At 41.2% G+C, this 22,428-nt stretch overlaps 1 protein-coding gene across 1 annotated transcript; it reads right to left on the reverse strand.

Moving 5' to 3' along the window:
* Positions 1–1,918: 1,918 nt before the first annotated feature.
* tgfbr2l (transforming growth factor beta receptor-like) lies at positions 1,919–20,868 on the reverse strand. Its single transcript, XM_072445310.1, has 8 exons — positions 20,775–20,868; positions 15,109–15,262; positions 8,204–8,415; positions 6,770–7,491; positions 5,963–6,100; positions 5,282–5,423; positions 3,990–4,117; positions 1,919–2,281 (listed from the first exon to the last, which is right to left on the reverse strand). Exons 1-8 carry the CDS (start codon positions 20,824–20,826, stop codon positions 1,934–1,936), a joined length of 1,896 nt encoding a protein of 631 aa, XP_072301411.1. The 5' UTR covers positions 20,827–20,868; the 3' UTR covers positions 1,919–1,933.
* Positions 20,869–22,428: the final 1,560 nt, after the last annotated feature.

A 22,428-nucleotide genomic window follows, 5' to 3' on the forward strand; every position in this document is an offset into this window, starting at 1 on the left:
TGTCATTAGTATTAGTTTAAAATCATTATATTATCATTAGTATTAGTTTAAAATCATTATATTATCATTAGTATTAGTTTAAAATCATTATATTATCATTAGTATGAGTTTAAAATCATTATATTATCATTAGTATGAGTTTAAAATCATTATATTATCATTAGAATGAGTTTAAAATCATTATATTATCATTAGTATTAGTTTAAAATCATTATATTATCATTAGAATGAGTTTAAAATCATTATTATCATTAGTATTAGTTTAAAATCATTATATTATCATTAGTATGAGTTTAAAATCATTATATTATCATTAGTATTAGTTTAAAATCATATTACCATAAGTGTTAGTTTAAAATCTATTATATTATTAGTATGAGTTTAAAATCTTATATTATCATTAGTATGAGTTTAAAATCATTATATTATCATTAGTATGAGTTTAAAAATCATATTATCATTAGTATTAGTTTAAAATCATTATATTATCTTTAGTATTAGTTTAAAATCATTATATTATCATTAGCATTAGTTTAAAATCATTATATTATCATTAGTATTAGTTTAAAATCATTATATTAGCATTAGTATTAGTTTAAAATCTATTATATTATTAGTATTAGTTTAAAATCATTATATTATCATTAGTATTAGTTTAAAATCTATTATATTATCATTAGTATTAGTTTAAAATCATTATATTATCATTAGTATTAGTTTAAAATCTATTATATTATCAGTATTAGTTTAAAATCATTATATTATCATTAGTATTAGTTTAAAATCTATTATATTATCAGTATTAGTTTAAAATCATTATATTATCATTAGTATTAGTTTAAAATCTATTATATTATCAGTATTAGTTTAAAATCATTATATTATCATTAGTATTAGTTTAAAGAGCGTTTTTATGGTTTTATATCTTTGACTTTATGTGTGGCGGGCGGTGACTCAACAGATTTAACCTAAAGCCCAAAGTTTCCAACAAAATGTGTGTGTTTTTTGTAATAACTAATCCATACATAAAAACTGTAGAATAATAAACTTTGAATAATTGTCCATCACTTCTCCTTTTTGAATGGCATTTATTTTCACATACAAAACAAAAGTACAAAATCATAAATACAAAATGCTCCACGGGACAAAATATAGGTCATTCTGAACAATACACAATAATGAAAGCAATAATAATCACAGTAGATTAAACAGAAACACAATAAAATACCAGAGACCAGCTCCAAGAAATAAAAGTATATTTATTTATAAAGGCACTGTCTGTTTCTGCCAGCAGAAGGAGTCGGAGAGGTCAGTGCTGTTCCAGTTCAGTCGTCAACGCTCAAAGTTTGTCCATTTTTCTTGCAGTCTTTAATTGTGCTTTTCATTAGTGTTTGGAATAGAGATTTGGACTTCATAGATCTTCTCGTGCAGAGTTTCCATGCGTTTCAGGCTGGTAAACGTAAAAAGTCATTACAGAGAACAAATGTGCTGATGATTTACGAGATATAATGAGCCACAACAATAATAATTCCACGTGACAAAACATTTGGAATCAGGTTTAATTTGATTTAATCGACGTGGAATTTGAGCTGTTGCCACTGTTTTCCATCAAAGAAAAGATAAAGTACAGTGTTCTAGCGCTGCACACTGTTGTAAAGCTCTATATAAAAAGTGATTGGGGTAAAGTTTATTGTTAACCTACATATTTTGTTGTGTGGTTTGATGAATATTGCAGAAAACTGGACCTTTGTCGATTAAATAGGTGTATTATAATCAAGTCCAACCTTTCTGAATCTTCTTTTTGGATATTCCTGATGGTGAAACGTCTTGCAAGGCCAAATGAATCCTCTGTAACCTGTTCTCCGCACACGTACACCAACATTAACAGTTAACATTACTTAAGTCCTTTTCCTTTTGTCCGTCCTTTGAATTCTCAGACGATCGACGTGACGAGACGCAACGACTCTGCGCAACCCGTCTGCGTCTCCGTGCGGCCGACGGAGGGAAGGCCGTCCACTCGCTCGTCCGACTCCTTGTCTCGAGAGTCTTCCTGGTCCTGGTCCTGGTCCTGGTCCTGGTCCTGGTCCTGGTCCTGGTCCCGGTCCCGGTCCGTGTCGGTGGCGAGTCCGGGAAGCTCGGGGTTTGGATCCGGGGCCCGCCGCTCCGTTTCCTCCTCGTTTTCAATGGCAGTGAACCGCTCGACCACGCAGTGAGCCGTGAGCCGCGCCTCGGGGTCGTGGTCCCAGCACTCGGTGATGGTGGAGCAGAACACGCTCATGCCCTGAAAAGGAAAATACAAGGTGTGACGACGACGACGACGACGACAACGACGATACAAGAAAGACCACGTGGAGAGCGCTGCACAATACAAAATAGCACAAACAGTCGCTCTGCAGCCAGCATTGGACTAAATAGAGGAAACGTAGGTGTTTTTTCTGTAATACCAATTTTAACCTAACGTTTTATAAAAAAAATATGATTTTTATGATGTATTTATTGTGGCCAGTAGAGGGCGCAGTTTACCCTGTGCCATGCTGGCTCATTTACCGAGACATTTTGCCTGTTTGTCCCCAGTTTGACCATTTTTGTAAAGTTTATAATTGTACTTCCTGGTTGGACGTGAGCGCAAATATGACACAGGTAGAGGTAATTCCACAGTTGTTACCTAGCAACCAGACCAATCCACGAAATTCACAGGACGGTTCTGATCTGACACAATAATACCATAAAACATCTTTATTTAGTCCAACGATGGTTTAAACTGTCAGAAAAGTGTGTCAGTGTAAACTGTCTCTGTGTCGCACGTTGATGACATCACAGAGGGATTCAGCTCTACTTCCTGTCATTTTTGAACTTTTGTTTTTCAAAATTTCTCCACAAACCTCAAGTCAACAGAAGTAAAACTATGTATGCTAAGTAAAAGTAGCTCAATGAAATTATTACTTCAGTTAAAGCAGTGCAGTATTTGCTGTAGAATCTACTTAAGTATTGAAAGTACAAATAAAAAAAAGTATATTTAAAAAAGGGTGGATCCTTCTAAAGACGAGATTTGCTATAAAATCCAGTTCAGTCCAGCTGTGAAACGATTATACGTACATTTGATAAAGGAAGTAAATAAGCCGATTTTGTTTGTTTGTTTCCCATTTTCAAGATAAAAGCAAGAATAAGCCAACTCAAAGCTTGATAGAACTGTTGATATTGTTAACAATCTGCAAAATGTATTAAGCCAAGTTACAACTGTGACGTCGCAGGGAAAAACCTTCTGTAAAAGCATCTGCACAAATCCAGTCTCAGGAAGGAGCGTCATGTGAGGTACACGCAAAACGCACACACAAAACTACTCTGTACTCGGAGCCTTTTTAAACATGTAGTGGAGTAGAAAGTAGTATGTCTTTCAAATGTAGTGGAGTCAAATTGTTAAGTACTCAGCTAAAACATGTCTCAAGTAAAGTACAGATCCTCAAAAACCTAAAAAAAAAGTACAGTACTTTAGTGAATGTGTTTATTCACTGACCACCTCAATAGTCAAGTCCACTGCCTGGGGTTATAACGTATGTGGCACACGTTGACCTTTTACATATTACCGTCAACTTGGGATAAAGGATACAGACAAACATTAATATCTCAATCATTTTTGGACAATTCTGATATCGAGATACTACGGCAACACAGAAATGTTCCAAAACGTGAGTGTAAATGTCATGGCTGAGGTTCAAGCATCACTTTATGACCTTTACACTGCGAGTTTCTGTTATTAATCAATTGTTAATTCATTTTCATTCACATTCATTATATTTTGCACAGCTCCAAAATAACAACTACAATATTACTAATTTTGGATTCACTGCATTTCCCTTAACGAATAATCAGAGTTTAGAATATGTTGTATATATTTGCATGTGTCGCGCCGTAATGCGACACTTCATTCAAACCCTGAGGTCTGCTTTGGGTCATTCGCAGTGCTTTCTGTGCCTGGACTCTGCTCTGACCTGGTGCTGAGTCCAGGCGGAGGGGATTTCTGGCCGTCCTCTGTCTCTGAGGACCAGGTCTCTCATGCTGTCCACACACGGCTGGTCGCACACTTGGGAGCCAAACGCCGGCTCGTAGCTCTTCACCTCTGCAAAACACGTTCATCAAGCTCACTTACAACGGCAGCTCTAATGCACACGTATATGTGGCCAGAAAATCTGCCCGTGCTATCAAAATAAATACTGGGAGAATACATTTGGCCTTTTTCATGAAATAATAGTCGATAAAAAGCAAATCCCATATTTTCCGGATTATAACTCGCACCTTTTTTTCAAAGTTTGGGCCGGGATGCGACTTATATGTGATTTTATTCGTTATTTTCACACTGGCAACCACATTTCACAACCACAAGAGGGCGCTCTAGGCTCTAAGCGACGCAGAAGAAGAATCTGCAAGTGACACTTGGAAGAAGTATTCAATGGATTTAATGATTTGGGGTAAAACTGATGCTTTGGTAAACTTGTTAGCATGTTCTTTATGCTATAGTTATCTGAATAACTGTTCATATGTTACGTTAACATACCAGACACTTACCACAGTTCTGTCTGTGCCTCATGTAGCTGAAGGTGTTAGCGTTAGCATACGTCATGTAGCTGAAGGTGTTAGCGTTAGCATACGTCATGTAGCTGAAGGTGTTAGCGTTAGCATACGTCATGTAGCTGAAGGTGTTAGCATTAGCATACGTCATGTAGCTGAAGGTGTTAGCGTTAGCATACGTCATGTAGCTGAAGGTGTTAGCGTTAGCATACGTCATGTAGCTGAAGGTGTTAGCATTAGCATACTTACACCTATTCACCATGTTCTCTCATCTGTTATTATTTTAAACTGCATTTACAGATCAAATGTCTGTTCTTCTAATTTATTGAATTAATTTCCCCCAAAAATGTGACTTATATTCCAGTGCGACTTATAGGCTGGAAAATACGGTATATTAAATGAGAAAAGCTATGGCCATTACTCAAAAGCAAACAAATGATAAAAAAGTGTGTTTAGGCTCAGATGAATCTACTTAAATATATGTATTTCCTGTACATAAATCAGAAAAAATAAAAGAACATAACGGCGCCATTCGAGGTTTAATGTATTTGTGTTGCATCTTTGATATTTTCTTTTTAAGAGGAGCATCTATATAATACAATACAGAGTCTGAATATCTGATTTCCCAGAATTGAAACCACAATAAAGAAAGCTAGGAATGTAGGCACACTTTAGGCAAAACGATGTCCGTGAGGTGCAGAGAACAGGGCGATACCTCCGATGGCCTGACAGCGCGAGCTCATCTCCCACAGAACCAGAGCCATGGAGTAAACGTCGATCTGTTTAAAGGCCTCCAGGTCCTCCAGATTCACCCGCGACTCCAGAACCTCAGGGGCCATGTAGCGCGCCGTACCGACCTGCACATGCACGGGTCAAAAATCATCCCAGACAGATGGTATTTTTCTCAAGATTTATGATATTCTTGCCTCAGAATTGTACTTCAGTCCTGGCAACTAATGTGGTTGAGTTTACAGTAAATCACAAGTATTATGAGCAAATGAGAATTGTTTGTTTGCTGACTGTATTGAACTCTGTTCAGAGTTTGGTTGCAGGTAAAAGAAGGGTACATAGATATTAGTTAGAGGGTTGGAAAAGAGGTTAAACAAGGGGTTGTTGTTTCAGCAGCTCAGCGTTGCTTGTGTAGACCCTGAAAGGTTTGTGGGTTTAGGTTCACAAGGACGGTCTTTACCCTATTTTGTGTCTATTTACAAAACAGAAACTGTACGTTTTCATGTATACATTATTTCATGACCAAATTAACCACAATAAGGCAAATCCAGGCTCAAGACAGTTCTGTTAAGCAAATGACTCAAATTGTTCGATTTGTATCTGCACTTTTCCCTTATGTTTGCATTTGTTTGTATCGTGATTTGCGTTCTTCTCTCTGACGCTTTACCTGTCCACTGTTGGCGTAGTCGTCCACAGTGAGGGACATGTCGAGCCTCAAAGCCAAACCAAAGTCGCACAGGGCGCAGTCCCGTCGGCTCTTGACCACGATGTTACTGCTCTTCAGGTCCCGATGGGCGATGGGCACCTGAAAAAAAATCACAAACGCGAAAGCCGCAATTAAACGGTACGATGTGATGCGTGACAGAAGGCACTCGAGTCTGGGTTTGCAGTCGGCTGTCCAGCGTCATCTCAAAGCCACAAACCGAGACTGTGAGATGCAGTTTAAAGCAAGGAGAAGGGTTGGTTTAAATGTAAAGGTTGCAGGACGGTATTTTTTGTGAAAATCAGAACGGAAATGTTGGGTTTGGGTATAATCAACCCGCTGTTCACAACGGTATTCTCACACATCAGTCAAGTGAGAGTTCAAGGTGCTAATCGGGTACTTAACAGCGCTGAAGGCGAGTTGGGCAGCCAAACAAACACTGGGTAGTTTCAGGTTAAAACTCGGCATTAACGGTGTCCAGATGACTAACTTCAAAACCCTGGAGAATTGAGGGATTACGCTGACTCATAATGCATATTTATGACTTTTATAACTACTCGTACACTTCAGCTTTGGTATAGTCTTAAGTTTATGGAAGAATAGTGACTCTATCTGTAAAAAGATGCAGCGGTTAGAGCTGCAGGACTAAACAAAGACTGATGAGATTTACGGATGCAGTGAAAGAGTTGGTGTGAGAGAAAAGGTTGCACAGGAGAGAGTTATGGACCACGCGCCGAACCTAATTTCTAAACTACAAACCCGTCTGTTTACCTTGGGGACTCCCATTGGCGTCGTATCACTGTGAAGATGCGCCAACCCCTTCGCGACGCTGCCAGCCATGGCGATCAGCTCCTCCCAGCTCAGTGCACTCTCTGTCAAAAACTCCTGCAGGTTTCCAAGACTGTGATAGGCCAAAACCAGCCAGTACTTCCTGTGGGCGTGTCCCGGCCCGCTCCTTTCCTCTGCGGCCAAAAAAGTCACGATGTTTTCATGCTGGAGTTTCGGGTCCGAGTAAATCGAACACTCGTTTCTCCACGACGCGTACTCCATCGGGGGGAAGACTTTGACTGCGACCGTTTCGTGGGAATTCGATTTGTCGCTTTGAACCAGACGACCTTTCCAGACCTCTGCAAATCGGCCTTTCCCCACTAACGTTTCGAGTTTAATCGTCAGTTTCCCTTGCCATTCTCTCACGTCACTGATGCCGTTGTGAATAACTGGTAATTTCGCATTGGAGTCTTCGATTTGCGGTAGAGACGTGGTGACACTTTCTCCGCATCCTACTTGGCGGCCGCAGGCGGGGTCGAGGGCTCGGTACAGCTCTTGGGAGGGTTTGCCAGGCCAGTCGGGGCGCGCTGGAGGCCCGGGTTTGCCAAAGCGACGGGTTCGGTAGAGGTAAAAGGCAACAGAAGCGACCAAAGCCACTAAAACAGGAGGCACCAGGCTGACCAGGACCACGGGTATCACCTCCTTACTCTGCAGCTTGGAGAAACCTGGAACATCACAGATAAACATAAATTAAAGAGCCTGTACCAGACCTTTATTTCTTCTAGTTCAGGAGTTCAGTTTTACATTATTGTGTCGTTATTGGCCATCAAACCTGCTCTTTACTTTAGCATCTCATGTTTTAGAACTTCAACTACTTTATATATTGAAAAGCACACATTACTTTCTAACTTTCACTCCTCGCGATTGGTGTTTGCACTCCATCTACTGGCAGCAGAGGGAGTTACCATGGGAGGGGGAGTCAAAAGCTAGCTTGCTTCGGTATGCTAATGCACGCAGTTGTAATAAACGTGATTTGAGGCAAAAATGCTTGTTTGGTAGTTTGGTGATGATTTAAGGACTTAAGAACAGCACAGGAAAGCTCCCTAATTGTACCTTTGATGTCACAAATCTGGCAAATTTAAATTTAAAAGAATTCTTAAGCCGGATCACGGTTGGAACAAGGTTAAAAGCTCAATAAAGTCAATTTGTGTAATATGTGTCCTTTAAATTGTAAGTTAGACAGTTAATAAGTCAGAACAAATAGCCAAAATGTATAAATATTTAGAATGAATATTAGAATATTTAGAAACAAGAACCTCAAGGTGAGCAGATTAGATAATAAGACTACGTGGAGACACAGGGACATGTCGTTTTACAGTGAAAGTAATAATTTTGTTTAGTTTCAGTTAAATCTTGGATTTCGTTGCGTTTGTTCACCGTTGGCTCCCTTGTCAAAGATGAGCTTGTCGTTGCATTCGTGCTCTCCTTTGCAGCCACAGACCATCACGGAGCCCTCCGGCGTGGGCTGGGGAACCATGTGGCACTCTCTGGAGCTGACGTTCAGGAGCACCGCGGGGTCCACGCCCTCTAGTGGCAGACCCGGGTGGTGACACAGGGTCTGCACGGTCATGGTCTCGTTGGATTTCCTCCTGAGCAAAGATAGAAACTCACTTCACACCAAGAACGAGCTCGGAAAACATCACCACGTACACAGTATACTAATACTAATACTTCAGGTGGCTTCGAGATCTGTCGGTCCTCAAGTGAGTTTTAAAAGATAGCTCTTGAGTCTAGTTCTAGTGCAAAGCCAAGGTACTTCAAATTAGAAACAAACTTTACCGGGTTAGGATCAGTAAATCACGTCTATAAGAGTTTTTTTTCTGAATTGAACTCTAACTTCAGGAGCTGCAATGACTCGATGACCAGAGAAAGTGAAGATGAACTACAATAAAGTACATTTTTATATGTACGGCACATTAAACATTAAACATTAAAATAAACGGAGAATTGAATTGGGCCTAAAACAGAGCCCTGGGGTACTCCATCGGAAACCTCTGGAAAACCTTTAACATTGAACGTTTATTTAACCGAAAAAAAACGTGAGGGGGGATGATGACACGTGCTTGCCTTTATGACGCGGTCTTGCACCCACCGCCCGTCAGTTTGGAGATTGGAGGAAAGGAGATAGTCTGTACTATAGCTAAACACTGCGGGAAACAATCAAAAAAACACTCTGGGTACATATATGAAGCACATAGTGATAGAGTGAATAGAGTGCCATTGTATTTTAGGTAAAAAGGAGCAAAATCTGTTAAAAAGGAAATATAATATTACCGTATTTTCCGGAGTATAAGTCGCACCAGCCAAAAAATGCATAATAGAGAAGAAAAAACATATATAAGTCGCACTGGAGTATGAAATGCAGTTGCAAGTGTGAAAATAACAAATAATATCACATATAAGTCGTCTAAGTATATAAGTATAAATATAAGTATAAGTCGCACCCCGGCCAAAACTATGAAAAAAATTGCGACGTATAGTCCGGAAAATACAGTCTTTTTTTTTTTTATGTCATAAAGTGACACAGTTTCCATGTCTGCTGAGAAAAAAGTGTTTTCTGCACATGAATAAGAAATAATGAACATACATTTCTTCATACGTTGTGTTGTGAAATACATGTTGACAGTATTTTCAGAGCATTTTACTGGACGGTTCCACTGCGATTGTGGTTCTTTGGTAAATCCGTTGAACTTTGGCCTATAAACAATCAAACTCGGGCGGTTTGTTGCTCTGGTTCTGCTCCGGTTCAGCTGTCTCTTATCACTGAGGCCTGGGAGGGTCTGATCCACAGGAAATGAGATGGGGACTCCCCCGAACCCACCCAGCGGCGAGCGACGAGCGAGCGGCGAGCGAGCCAGAAAGGACAGGAACATAATGGAAAACATATGTGTGTTTTTGCAAGCGAAGCCGGTTTGAGAGGAATCACTTCAGCGTGATTAGTCATCCTTCAAAACAAGCTTCAAAATAAAGTCACTCTAAAGCGAACAATGTTACAAGCTCATTTTAACCTCTTTGCAGGACTAGACCAGGACTAGACCGGGACTAGACCAGGACTAGACCGGGACTAGACCAGGACTAGACCAGGACTAGACCAGGACTAGACCAGGACTAGACCAGGACTAGACCAGGACTAGACCGGGACTAGACCAGGACTAGACCGGGACTAGACCAGGACTAGACCGGGACTAGACCAGGACTAGACCAGGACTAGACCAGGACTAGACCAGGACTAGACCGGGACTAGACCAGGACTGGAGCAGGACTAGACCAGGACTAGACCAGGACTAGACCAGGACTGGACCAGGACTAGACCAGGACTAGACCGGGACTAGACCGGGACTAGACCAGGACTAGACCAGGACTAGACCAGGACTAGACCAGGACTAGACCAGGACTAGACCGGGACTAGACCAGGACTGGAGCAGGACTAGACCAGGACTAGACCAGGACTAGACCAGGACTGGACCAGGACTAGACCAGGACTAGACCGGGACTAGACCGGGACTAGACCAGGACTAGACCAGGACTAGACCGGGACTAGACCAGGACTAGACCAGGACTAGACCAGGACTAGACCAGGACTGGAGCAGGACTAGACCAGGACTAGACCAGGACTAGACCAGGACTGGACCAGGACTAGACCGGGACTAGACCAGGACTAGACCGGGACTAGACCAGGACTAGACCAGGACTAGACCAGGACTAGACCAGGACTGGAGCAGGACTAGACCAGGACTGGAGCAGGACTAGACCAGGACTAGACCAGGACTAGACCAGGACTAGACCAGGACTGGAGCAGGACTAGACCAGGACTAGACCAGGACTAGACCAGGACTGGACCAGGACTAGACCAGGACTAGACCAGGACTGGACCAGGACTGGACCAGGACTGGACCAGGACTAGATCAGGACTAGACCAGGACTAGATCAGGACTAGACCAGGACTAGACCAGGACTAGACCAGGACTAGACCAGGACTAGACCGGGACTAGACCAGGACTGGAGCAGGACTAGACCAGGACTAGACCAGGACTAGACCAGGACTGGACCAGGACTAGACCAGGACTGGAGCAGGACTGGACCAGGACTAGACCGGGACTAGACCAGGACTAGACCGGGACTAGACCAGGACTAGACCAGGACTAGACCGGGACTAGACCAGGACTAGACCAGGACTAGACCAGGACTAGACCAGGACTGGAGCAGGACTAGACCAGGACTGGAGCAGGACTAGACCAGGACTAGACCAGGACTAGACCAGGACTAGACCAGGACTGGAGCAGGACTAGACCAGGACTAGACCAGGACTAGACCAGGACTGGACCAGGACTAGACCAGGACTAGACCAGGACTGGACCAGGACTGGACCAGGACTGGACCAGGACTAGATCAGGACTAGACCAGGACTAGATCAGGACTAGACCAGGACTAGACCAGGACTAGACCAGGACTGGACCAGGACTGGACCAGGACTAGACCAGGACTGGACCAGGACTAGACCAGGACTAGAGCAGGACTAGAGCAGGACTAGACCAGGACTAGAGCAGGACTAGAGCAGGACTAGACCAGGACTAGAGCAGGACTAGAGCAGGACTAGACCAGGACTAGAGCAGGACTAGAGCAGGACTAGAGCAGGACTAGACCAGGACTAGAGCAGGACTAGAGCAGGACTAGACCAGGACTAGAGCAGGACTAGAGCAGGACTAGACCAGGACTAGAGCAGGACTAGAGCAGGACTAGACCAGGACTAGAGCAGGACTAGAGCAGGACTTATTGCTCACTTTCCTCACACATTCCTAGCGTCCTAATTATTCACCGCACTTTTTTATAGAGTTTATAAGAGCTTTTCACAACTTTCAGAGAGTTTGCCGTCACGGTAATACTAACAGCAATGCTAACCATGCTAACAGCGCACTTCCTGGTTCTGGGCCGATAAAAAAATAATAATAATTAGATGCAGACAGGGCTGTGCTGTCTGTATCTAATTGTAACTAATTCTAAGTATTTACAATATTATTAGATATGATTATTTTTATTTTTTTAAACCACATTAGCCTCTGTCTTTAAAGGTTCACTATGTAACTTTTCAATGATTATTATTTCCATGGAGACAGGCCGACGACGCCACCAGGACAATTTACGGCTCAGATCTGTGAAGAGGCGACCCCGCTTGTCTTTAATGACAATGGGCTGTACAAAAAAGAATCAAATTTAATTTAAATTGGATAAGTATATCTGTTAAATGTTCTAATTAAAGCAGGATTAAATGCGCCTTAATTAAATGTTAGATCCATAGGTTTAATGTCATACTTCCCGTCATGGTCTAGTCCTGAGTCTGGGTTAGACTTGTCCTGGTTTAGTTCTGGGTCAGACTTGTCCTGGTTTAGTTCTGGGTTAGACTTGTCCTGGTTTAGTTCTGGGTTAGACTTGTCCTGGTTTAGTTCTGGGTTAGACTTGTACTGGTTTAGTTCTGGGTCAGACTTGTCCTGGTTTAGTTCTGGGTCAGACTTGTCCTGGTTTAGTTCTGGGTTAGACTTGTACTGGTTTAGTTCTGGGTCAGACTTGTCCTGGTTTAGTTCTGGGTCAGACTTGTCCTGGTTTAGTTCTGGGTTAGACTTGTACTGGTTTAGTTCTGGGTCAGACTTGTCCTGGTTTAGTTCTGGGTTAGACTTGTCCTGGTTTAGTTCTGGGTTAGACTTGTCCTGGTTTAGTTCTGGGTCAGACTTGTCCTGGTTTAGTTCTGGGACAAACTTGTCCTGGTTTAGTTCTGGGTCAGACTTGTCCTGGTTTAGTTCTGGGTTAGACTTGTCCTGGTTTAGTTCTGGTTTAGACTTGTACTGGTTTAGTTCTGGGTCAGACTTGTCCTGGTTTAGTTCTGGGTTAGACTTGTCCTGGTTTAGTTCTGGGTTAGACTTGTCCTGGTTTAGTTCTGGGTCAGACTTGTCCTGGTTTAGTTCTGGGTTAGACTTGTACTGGTTTAGTTCTGGGTCAGACTTGTCCTGGTTTAGTTCTGGGACAAACTTGTCCTGGTTTAGTTCTGGGTCAGACTTGTCCTGGTTTAGTTCTGGGTTAGACTTGTCCTGGTTTAGTTCTGGTTTAGACTTGTCCTGGTTTAGTTCTGGTTTAGACTTGTCCTGGTTTAGTTCTGGTTTAGACTTGTCCTGGTTTAGTTCTGGGTCAGACTTGTTCTGGTTTAGTTCTGGTTTAGACTTGTCCTGGTTTAGTTCTGGTTAAGACTTGTCCTGGTTTAGTTCTTAGTTAGTTCTGGTTTAGACTTGTCCTGGTTGAGTTCTGGGTCAGACTTTTCCTGGTTTGGTCCTGGTTTAGTCCTGGTTTAGACTTGTCCTGGTTTAGTTCTGGGTTAGACTTGTACTGGTTTAGTTTTGGGTCAGACTTGTCCTGGTTTAGTTCTGGGTCAGACTTGTTCTGGTTTAGTTCTGGTTTAGACTTGTCCTGGTTTAGTTCTTAGTTAGTTCTGGTTTAGACTTGTCCTGGTTGAGTTCTGGGTCAGACTTGTCCTGGTTTGGTCCTGGTTTAGTCCTGGTTTAGTCCTGGTTTAGTCCTGGATTAGCCTTGTGGCCCGTGCTCCTTGACTGACGCAGCATCAACACTTAATCCATTGGATACTTCGGGGTTTGTTTGAAGTTCAAGTTGCGGTTGTTGTCCCTGAAGTGGGCCCCTTCTTAGTTTCAACTCAGTGGAAAAAAAAAAAATGCGCGGCCGAGAAAAAGCTGTGAGTCGAGAGAAAACGCAACACTCGAGGGAGGAAAGATACGAGCGAGACAAAGAGAGGAAAGTGAGAGAGGCGGAGGGAGAAGAGGTCGAAAAAGTGATACGTTATCCTCTGAAACTCCTTACACCGTCTCACAAGATAAAGGGAGACGTAAACAGAACAAGGGTTAGTCAGGACTAAATCAGGACTAAATCAGGACTAAATCAGGACTAAATCAGGACTAAATCAGAACTAAATCAGGACTAAGAGCGACTACGTTTTCTGCGTATCTTTCTTTGTCTCTTGGAATGGACCTCGCAAACGTACCCCAGGTCCTGCATCACTCTCAATCCGGACTAAACAAGGTCTGAAGCTCCATAAAAGGGCAAAAGTAAAGAGTGGACAATAAACAATGACATCGTTTTTAGGCAATAATCGTGGTACGTTTTGGAAAATTGTGATAATTACCATTTTGAACCCAGAAAATGCAATTTTAATAATTATCGTGAAATTATTGTTGATTTATATTATTTTTGCCATGACACGGAAAAGCTTTGATCGTTTGAAAATAATACTTTGACTCAGAGAAGCTGGACTTTTAGAGCTGAATAAGGAATAACTACAACCAAGAATATATATTAAAAAATAAGTAGGAAAGAAAAGGTAATTTTGTTTTGACAGATGAAGAATTGTATAAATATAAAGTATACATCTCAATGGTGGACCACAAAATCATATGTTTGGAAAAAATTCAGTTTAAAAAATATGTTTTAAAAAAATGTCAAAGTGCTCGTTTTGTGATTTCTGTCATTTTTGTGTGATTTGAATGTATTCTTTTCCTGTTGTGTGAAGCACTTTGAATTGCCTTGTTTATGAAATGTGCTCTACAAATAAACTTGCCTTGCCTCATTGTCGACAGGGAAACAGTGGTTGCTGGAGAAATTGTGGTTGCCACGTGGCAATTATTATTATGTGTTAAGGGACTGTCCGACTGCTGGTCTTTAATCAATGGAGCACTGCTAATTGTTGTATCTGGGCCTCAGAACTCCTGCTTGGCCACAGTAAATGGATACCTTCAGAGCATACTTCTGGCAGCAGGGGAAAGGCACAAAAAATGGATGAACTGAACAAAAAAGACTGGACTGACAGAGTATCAGACATTAGGAAAATGAGCCATGATTTCATTGCTTGTCTCTGCGTTACTTTGTTTCCTTCATGTGTGTTTTTCTGGTTGAATAAAGGTTAAATGGAGTTCCTCAGGGGTCTGTTTTAGGCCCAATTTGATGTGTGTGTCTTTTTTCTCTCTCTCTGCAGTTGCTCACACAGAACCTTTAAACCATGACCAGAACTAACACCAGGACAAAAGCAGGTCTTAGCTAGGTCTGAACCAGGTCTAGACTCACCATATGGTCTGGACCGGGTCTGGACCGGGTCTGGACCGGGTCTGGACTCACCACATGGTCTGGACCGGGTCTGGACTCACCACATGGTCTGGACCGGGTCTGGACTCACCACATGCTCTGGACCGGGTCTGGACTCACCACATGGTCTGGACCGGGTCTGGACTCACCATATTGCGATGCAGATCTCCTCGGTGCTGGAGCAGAAGGACGACAGGCTGCAGTTGCTGGCGCAGACACTGTCTCTACAAACCGGACTGGACACTTCGCACCAGCGACAGACGTTGAAGCTCAGGTGAGTGAAACCTTCCGCCGCAGACAGGCCTGAGAGACACCAGAGGACGGATCGATTAAACGCTTTGAAATAACGTTGAATCATCGGTCAGTAAAAGTGTGGTTTAGAGCAGAGTTCATACTGTGGAAGATACATATGCAAAGATATCTAGTGTGTTGTCTATAAATAAAATGAAAACAAGTGAGAATTGTCTCATGTTACGTCCCAAACAAGAGTATAAAGTGATATTTCTGTCCGTTTTATGTTCTATTTGTGATTTTTTTGCGATGCTTGACCCTCAAAAAAGACATTTTCAGACACGTTTTAGCACATTCCTGATGCTTTGTTCAAATATCGTCTGAATATTGTTATTGAGATCATCAAAAAAAGTATTGAGACATTAAAATAAGGAGGAAATTTCAGTGGGACCTGAGTTTGTCATCTTTTCCAAGGCAACACCGGGTTTAGTCTGGTTTGTGTTTTCGTTTTGATTAGATTTGGTCCTGGTTTAGTCCAGTTTGTGTCTCCTGAGTTCACGTCGGATCTGATGCTAGACCTTTGGTCCAGATTATCCTGTTAAATTCTGGATAAGTCCAGTTTTTGTTCCATTAAATACACCATGAGCCCGAATTTCTTGACTAGACTTGACTAAATCTTGGTTTAGTCCAGTTTTTGTTCCAATAAAAACATCATGAATCCTAATTTCTATGTTTTTCTTGACTAGACTGTGTTGATTATTGATTTAGTCCAGTTTTTGTCTTCAGTAAATCATGAGCTCACGTATGTCAGACCCGGTTTAGTCCAGTTTGTCTTCCAGTAAATCCATCACAAATCCAAGTTTCTATCTTTTCCTTGACTAGACTTGACCAAATCTTTGTTTTAGTCTGTTTTTGTCCTTCACGTTCACGTTCGACCTGCAGTGTCTTTCGAATCATCTGCGTTTGAGCGCGAGTCGAAGCGCAGCTGAAGCGCATATGCGACTTGTTTGCTTCCAGAATTAAATTAAAGCCAGAACTTTGCTACACTATATGAGCCGAGTGAGCAGCCAAAGCCACGCCCTCAAAGGATTATGGGAAATCTTGGAGCCGCAGCCCGTACCACGCAGTAAAACGCCGCCTGCGTCTCCCTGTACAAGTGGTAGTAGTCACATACTTCATTTGCTGACTATATTTTGTCGATGTTTGAATTTGCATCTATCAATAAGGACGGATCGCAAATACATTCATTACCTTAAACTAGAGTAAACGCTAGGACGGATCGCAAAAACATTCATTACCTTAAACTAGAGTAAACGCTAGGACGGATCGCAAAAACATTCATTACCTTAAACTAGAGTAAACGCTAGGACGGATCGCAAATACATTCATTACCTTAAACTAGAGTAAACGCTAGGACGGATCGCAAATACATTTATCACCTTAAACTAGAGTAAACGCTAGGACAGATCGCAAATACATTCATTACCTTAAACTAGAGTAAACGCTAGGACGGATCGCAAATACATTCATTACCTTAAACTAGAGTAAATGCTAGGACGGATCGCAAATACATTTATCACCTTAAACTAGAGTAAACGCTACGACAGATCGCAAATACATTCATTACCTTAAACCAGAGTAAACGCTAGGACGGATGGCAAATACATTCATTACCTTAAACCAGAGTAAACGCTAGGACGAATCGCAAATACATTCATTACCTTAAACCAGAGTAAACGCTAGGACGGATCGCAAATACATTTATCACCTTAAACCAGAGTAAACGCTAGGGCAGATCGCAAATACATTCATTACCTTAAACCAGAGTAAACGCTAGGGCAGATCGCAAATACATTTATCACCTTAAACGAGAGTAAACGCTAGGACAGATTGCAAATACATTCATCACCTTAAACCAGAGTAAACGCTACGACAGATCGCAAATGCATTTATCATCTTAAACCAGACTAAACGCTAGGACGGATCGCAAATACATTTATTACCTTAAACAAGAGTAAACGCTAGGGCAGATCGCAAATACATTCATTACCTTAAACCAGAGTAAATGCTAGGGCAGATCGCAAATACATTCATTACCTTAAACTAGAGTAAACGCTAGGACGGATCGCAAATACATTCATTACCTTAAACTAGAGTAAACGCTAGAACGGATCGCAAATACATTCATTACCTTAAACTAGAGTAAACGCTAGGACGGATCGCAAATACATTTATCACCTTAAACTAGAGTAAACGCTAGGACAGATCGCAAATACATTCATTACCTTAAACTAGAGTAAACGCTAGGACGGATCGCAAATACATTTATCACCTTAAACTAGAGTAAACGCTACGACAGATCGCAAATACATTCATTACCTTAAACCAGAGTAAACGCTAGGACGGATGGCAAATACATTCATTACCTTAAACCAGAGTAAACGCTAGGGCAGATCGCAAATACATTTATCACCTTAAACCAGAGTAAACGCTAGGGCAGATCGCAAATACATTCATCACCTTAAACCAGAGTAAACGCTACGACAGATCGCAAATGCATTTATCATCTTAAACCAGACTAAACGCTAGGACGGATCGCAAATACATTCATTACCTTAAACCAGAGTAAACGCTAGGGCAGATCGCAAATACATTCATCACCTGAAACCAGAGTAAACGCTACGACAGATCGCAAATACATTTATCATCTTAAACCAGACTAAACGCTAGGACGGATCGCAAATACATTTATTACCTTAAACAAGAGTAAACGCTAGGGCAGATCGCAAATACATTCATTACCTTAAACCAGAGTAAATGCTAGGGCAGATCGCAAATACATTCATTACCTTAAACCAAAGTAAACGCTAGGATGGATCGCAAATACATTAATCATCTTAAACCAGAGTAAACGCTAGGACAGATCGCAAATACATTCTTTACCTTAAACAAGAGTAAATGCTACGACAGATCGCAAATACATTTATCATCTTAAACCAGAGTAAACGCTAGGACAGATCGCAAATACATTCTTTACCTTAAACAAGAGTAAATGCCAGGGCAGATCGCAAATACATTTATCACCTTAAACTAGAGTAAACGCTAGGACAGATCGCAAATACATTCTTTACCTTAAACAAGAGTAAATGCTAGGGCAGATCGCAAATGCATTTATCACCTTAAACCAGAGTAAACGCTAGGACAGATCGCAAATACATTTATCGCCTTAAACCAGAGTAAATGGCCACAACTGTAAACCTAGAAAAAAAGAACATAAAAAAATAAATCAAAAAAAGCTTACGGTTAGTGACGATTGACAAACGGGGAAAAAGACAAACATTTAAGGTGACTAGAAATCAGCAAGTGAAAAAAAAGCAAAAAGAAATGAGTTTATTTAAAGAAACATATGTATAAAATGAGGTGTTTGGAAGTGCGGGGCGAGTGACTTGTGATGCTGTGAGTGTGTGTTAAGTGAGCATTATGTGGTGTCGAACAGAGAGGAGAGTGTGAGCTGTGGGTCACTGGAGAACACTGACACTGGCACTGCCAATGTGTCAGGGCTTTGTGCGCGTCCGTGCACACGACACTGCGACACACAACCGCTCAGACGACTAAGTAACGAGATTTAAATTGTTGTAAATGAGTCATTCTACTTCTTTAGTGAGTTATTTCAAGATAAATACGACTGGCTTTGAGTTTACTCCATTTGTTAAAGTAAAAAAAAGAGAAAAGAGTTTGTGGAGAAAGAAAGAAGATCGCGGTGCAAACCAAAAAGTCAAAAAGAAAGAAAAAACTCATCCGAAAGGTCATTTAGATCAGGGGATTTCAAACCGCTTATCGTTAAGAAAATACGGAAATTCAGGAGAGCAAATCGTGTTTATAAACAAATTTGGATGAACGTTTCATTTTGTCGTTGATCTTATTTACGTTTGGCATCATAAGAACGTGTAGTGTTCAAGTACTGCAGTTATCAGCGCTCACACAGAAGAGAGCGATATTAAACACATTTGAACTGAGAACATCGGAACAGTAAATAAATGAATCAATAAATCTTACCTGGGCAAAAAAAATACCGTAATATCTCGATACTTGCAACAATATTTGTCAGGAAAGCGCTCAAATGTGTCCGTGAATGTCAAACCACACAAATGCAGAAATATCACTTCATATCCTCAAAGATGTGTATCTGTGTCCATTTCAGCTGATTCTTTTCATTTATGTCTTTCAATTTATAGTACTGTATCTCCAAAACAACAATTACAACATTATTCTATTTCCGCCTCAACTCTTGATCGTCTAAGTCATTAAAGAATATTGTTTTTAAATGAATTTTTACAAATTTTTGTTTGTTTGCGTTGTGATCCCGATAAACGCTTTGGAACCAGAGTAAATGCTAGGACGGATCGCAAATACATTCATCACCTTAAACTAGAGTAAATGCTAGGACGGATCGCAAATACATTTATCACCTTAAACCAGAGTAAACGCTAGGACAGATCGCAAATACATTCATCACCTTAAACCAGAGTAAACGCTTGGACAGATCGCAAATACATTCATCACCTTAAACCAGAGTAAACGCTTGGACAGATCGCAAATACATTCATCACCTTAAACCAGAGTAAACGCTAGGACAGATCGCAAATACATTCATCACCTTAAACCAGAGTAAATGCTAGGACGGATCGCAAATACATTTATCACCTTAAACCAGAGTAAATGCTAGGACGGATCGCAAATACATTTATCACCTTAAACTAGAGTAAACGCTAGGACGGATCGCAAATACATTTATCACCTTAAACCAGAGTAAACGCTAGGACAGATCGCAAATACATTCATCACCTTAAACCAGAGTAAACGCTTGGACAGATTGCAAATACATTTATCGCCTTAAAAAAGTGTAAACGCTAGGACGGATCTGAGTTAAATCTGCCACAGTTAAAGGTCCTGTATCTGTGTGAAGAAAGTAGTGCAACAGATACTATGGTTCAAGTACAATTGATGGCTTTTGTGTATAAACCTGTTTTTTGAGGTTGTTTTTAGAACTCAAAACTAAAAAGTCCTGAAACACAGTTCAAGAGTCAATCTAAGCCGAAAACTTTAATTCTAGTTCAGTTTACAGGTACAAAAAAGACCTAAACACCTAAATGCATCAAACGCTGTGGCTTTAAATCCAGCCAAATGAAAAGCCTGGTTCACTAATAACACGGACGTAACACATCGACCAGAGCGTGCAAACTCACAATGTTCCTCAGCAATTAATACGTCTCATTTTGGCACAAATTGAGGTCGTTTAATCCGAGTTTACTGAGTTCATTCCTGAGGTCAGTCTGGATTTGATTATGATTTTGAAATTTAGACCCAAAAAAACACACCAAACTTTGCCAAACCCTAGTCTCAACGATCAACTATAACCACATCTAAAAAAATAAATAAAAAAAGCACATTCATAAAAGCCTGGTTTGCTACTAACTTTACATTTAGAGCATAACATCTGCCAACAGCAGTGTGAAAGTCTTGCTTTAGCCCTGGATTTGACCTTCAGAAAACGAAATAAGAGGGTTAAAACTCTGTAACTTACACAGACTCAGCAAAACCAGGATCCCAACCCGGGACGTCTTGCACCGAACCATGGTCTAAGTTCGTTGGGGCGCCGTGTCCCGGAGCCAGAGGAGACGGGCCGGAGCAGGGGGAGGGGGAAGGGCCCAGATGTGGACAAGCCCCGCCCCCCATCACAGCTGCCTTTGTGTCAAACCTCTGCAAAAAATAATAAATACAAAAGAAAATCAGCGGGCGAAGCGTCATCGAAGGCTTTCACTTTCAGATCGGTTTAGTTCTGACTTAGTTTGGGTTTTGTCTTAGTTTAGACACGCTTTAAAGTTGGTTTGGATTCAGTATCAGAATAAAGTTATTTCACAAACTAAACATTTGCTTCGGCGGTGCTTTGTTATAGTCTTGGGTTATACTGAGTCATGATTAACATATGTTTGAGTCATTTAGAACAAATCTTACATCACAACAGTCACAAGCGCTCCTGAGATTGAACATGAGCCTGGGATTGAAGACCAACTCGGACTTAAATCCTGGTTTAGACATCTTTTAGGTTGAAGTCAGTTTAGGTATTTTAGACTAGGTTTAGTCTCGAGTCGGACTGGCTCCCAATTTCAAATGTCTTTGGTTCAGACCAGGATTGACCAACGTACTTTTTGTTCTGTAGAATAAACTTGTTTACTTCTGTGTTTTATTGCCTCTTTCACTTCTTAAGTCATATTTTAGGCTAAACAGCACTCGTACTTGAACAGGTGATGTTTTGTCTTTTCCTTGTCATTTTGCATGTTCTGTACTTGAACTTAGACATTGAACCTAATTCATGTTGTCAAATCTGGTTTTGAACTGCAGTGCTCTGCTGCCACCTGTTGACGATCGAAAGTGTTACTTAAGTGATACTTGGGGGGCAGAGCGGATGGCACTTATGCAGAGCACAGTTTTCTGGATGTCTCTTCCCTCTCTCATCCCCATGGTGTTTTATGCTGTTTGGTTAAGCATGGATGATATTTTATTAATATGAAATTGAAATTGTGTCCTCATGCGAGACACTTCACCCACTTTACCTATTATTAAAGGCTTAATGGACCATTTTTTTGGCCCAAATCTGAGTCTTATTTCCTCGTGGCGTGGACTGCCGATTAGTCCTGCCACGTATCAATCATAAAACGCACCTACCGCTCACCTGCAGCCGCGTGCGGGTCGTCCCCCTCGAGAAGCACGATTCCGTGTGTCTAAGCGCATGAATCTATCATAATATAGTTCCCTCAGTGTACGGGACAAAATTAGGACGGAGAAAGACAGTTCGAGCTCATGAAGAGACGGAAATCTATGGGAGATGAGAAATGCGATCCGTTGCGCTAATAAACAAACGCACGTGTGTGTTGTATCAGTCCGCAAGGGGGAGTGGCATGTGCACGGGGGAGTGCGCACTTCCGCCTGAGTTCTCAAATTGCCGATTTGTGTGTGTGTGTGTGTGTGTGTTGTGTTATATATTTTGATGCAATTATAATTCAAATCAATCCAAACAAATGATGGACAATATTTATTATTATATTAAATTATTATATTACTGATGCAATGATACAAAACATAATAGATTTGCAATTCATGTTTAAAAAGTAGTATTCAGTTCAGATTTTAACACATTTATGAATCCCATGAAGTTCATACAGGTCTAAACTACAGGT

The sequence above is a fragment of the Eucyclogobius newberryi genome, unplaced genomic scaffold, assembly GCF_026437365.1.
Source record: "Eucyclogobius newberryi isolate DKJ021-1_F unplaced genomic scaffold, fEucNew1.0.hap1 SCAF_14, whole genome shotgun sequence".
NCBI lineage: Eukaryota > Metazoa > Chordata > Actinopteri > Gobiiformes > Gobiidae > Eucyclogobius > Eucyclogobius newberryi.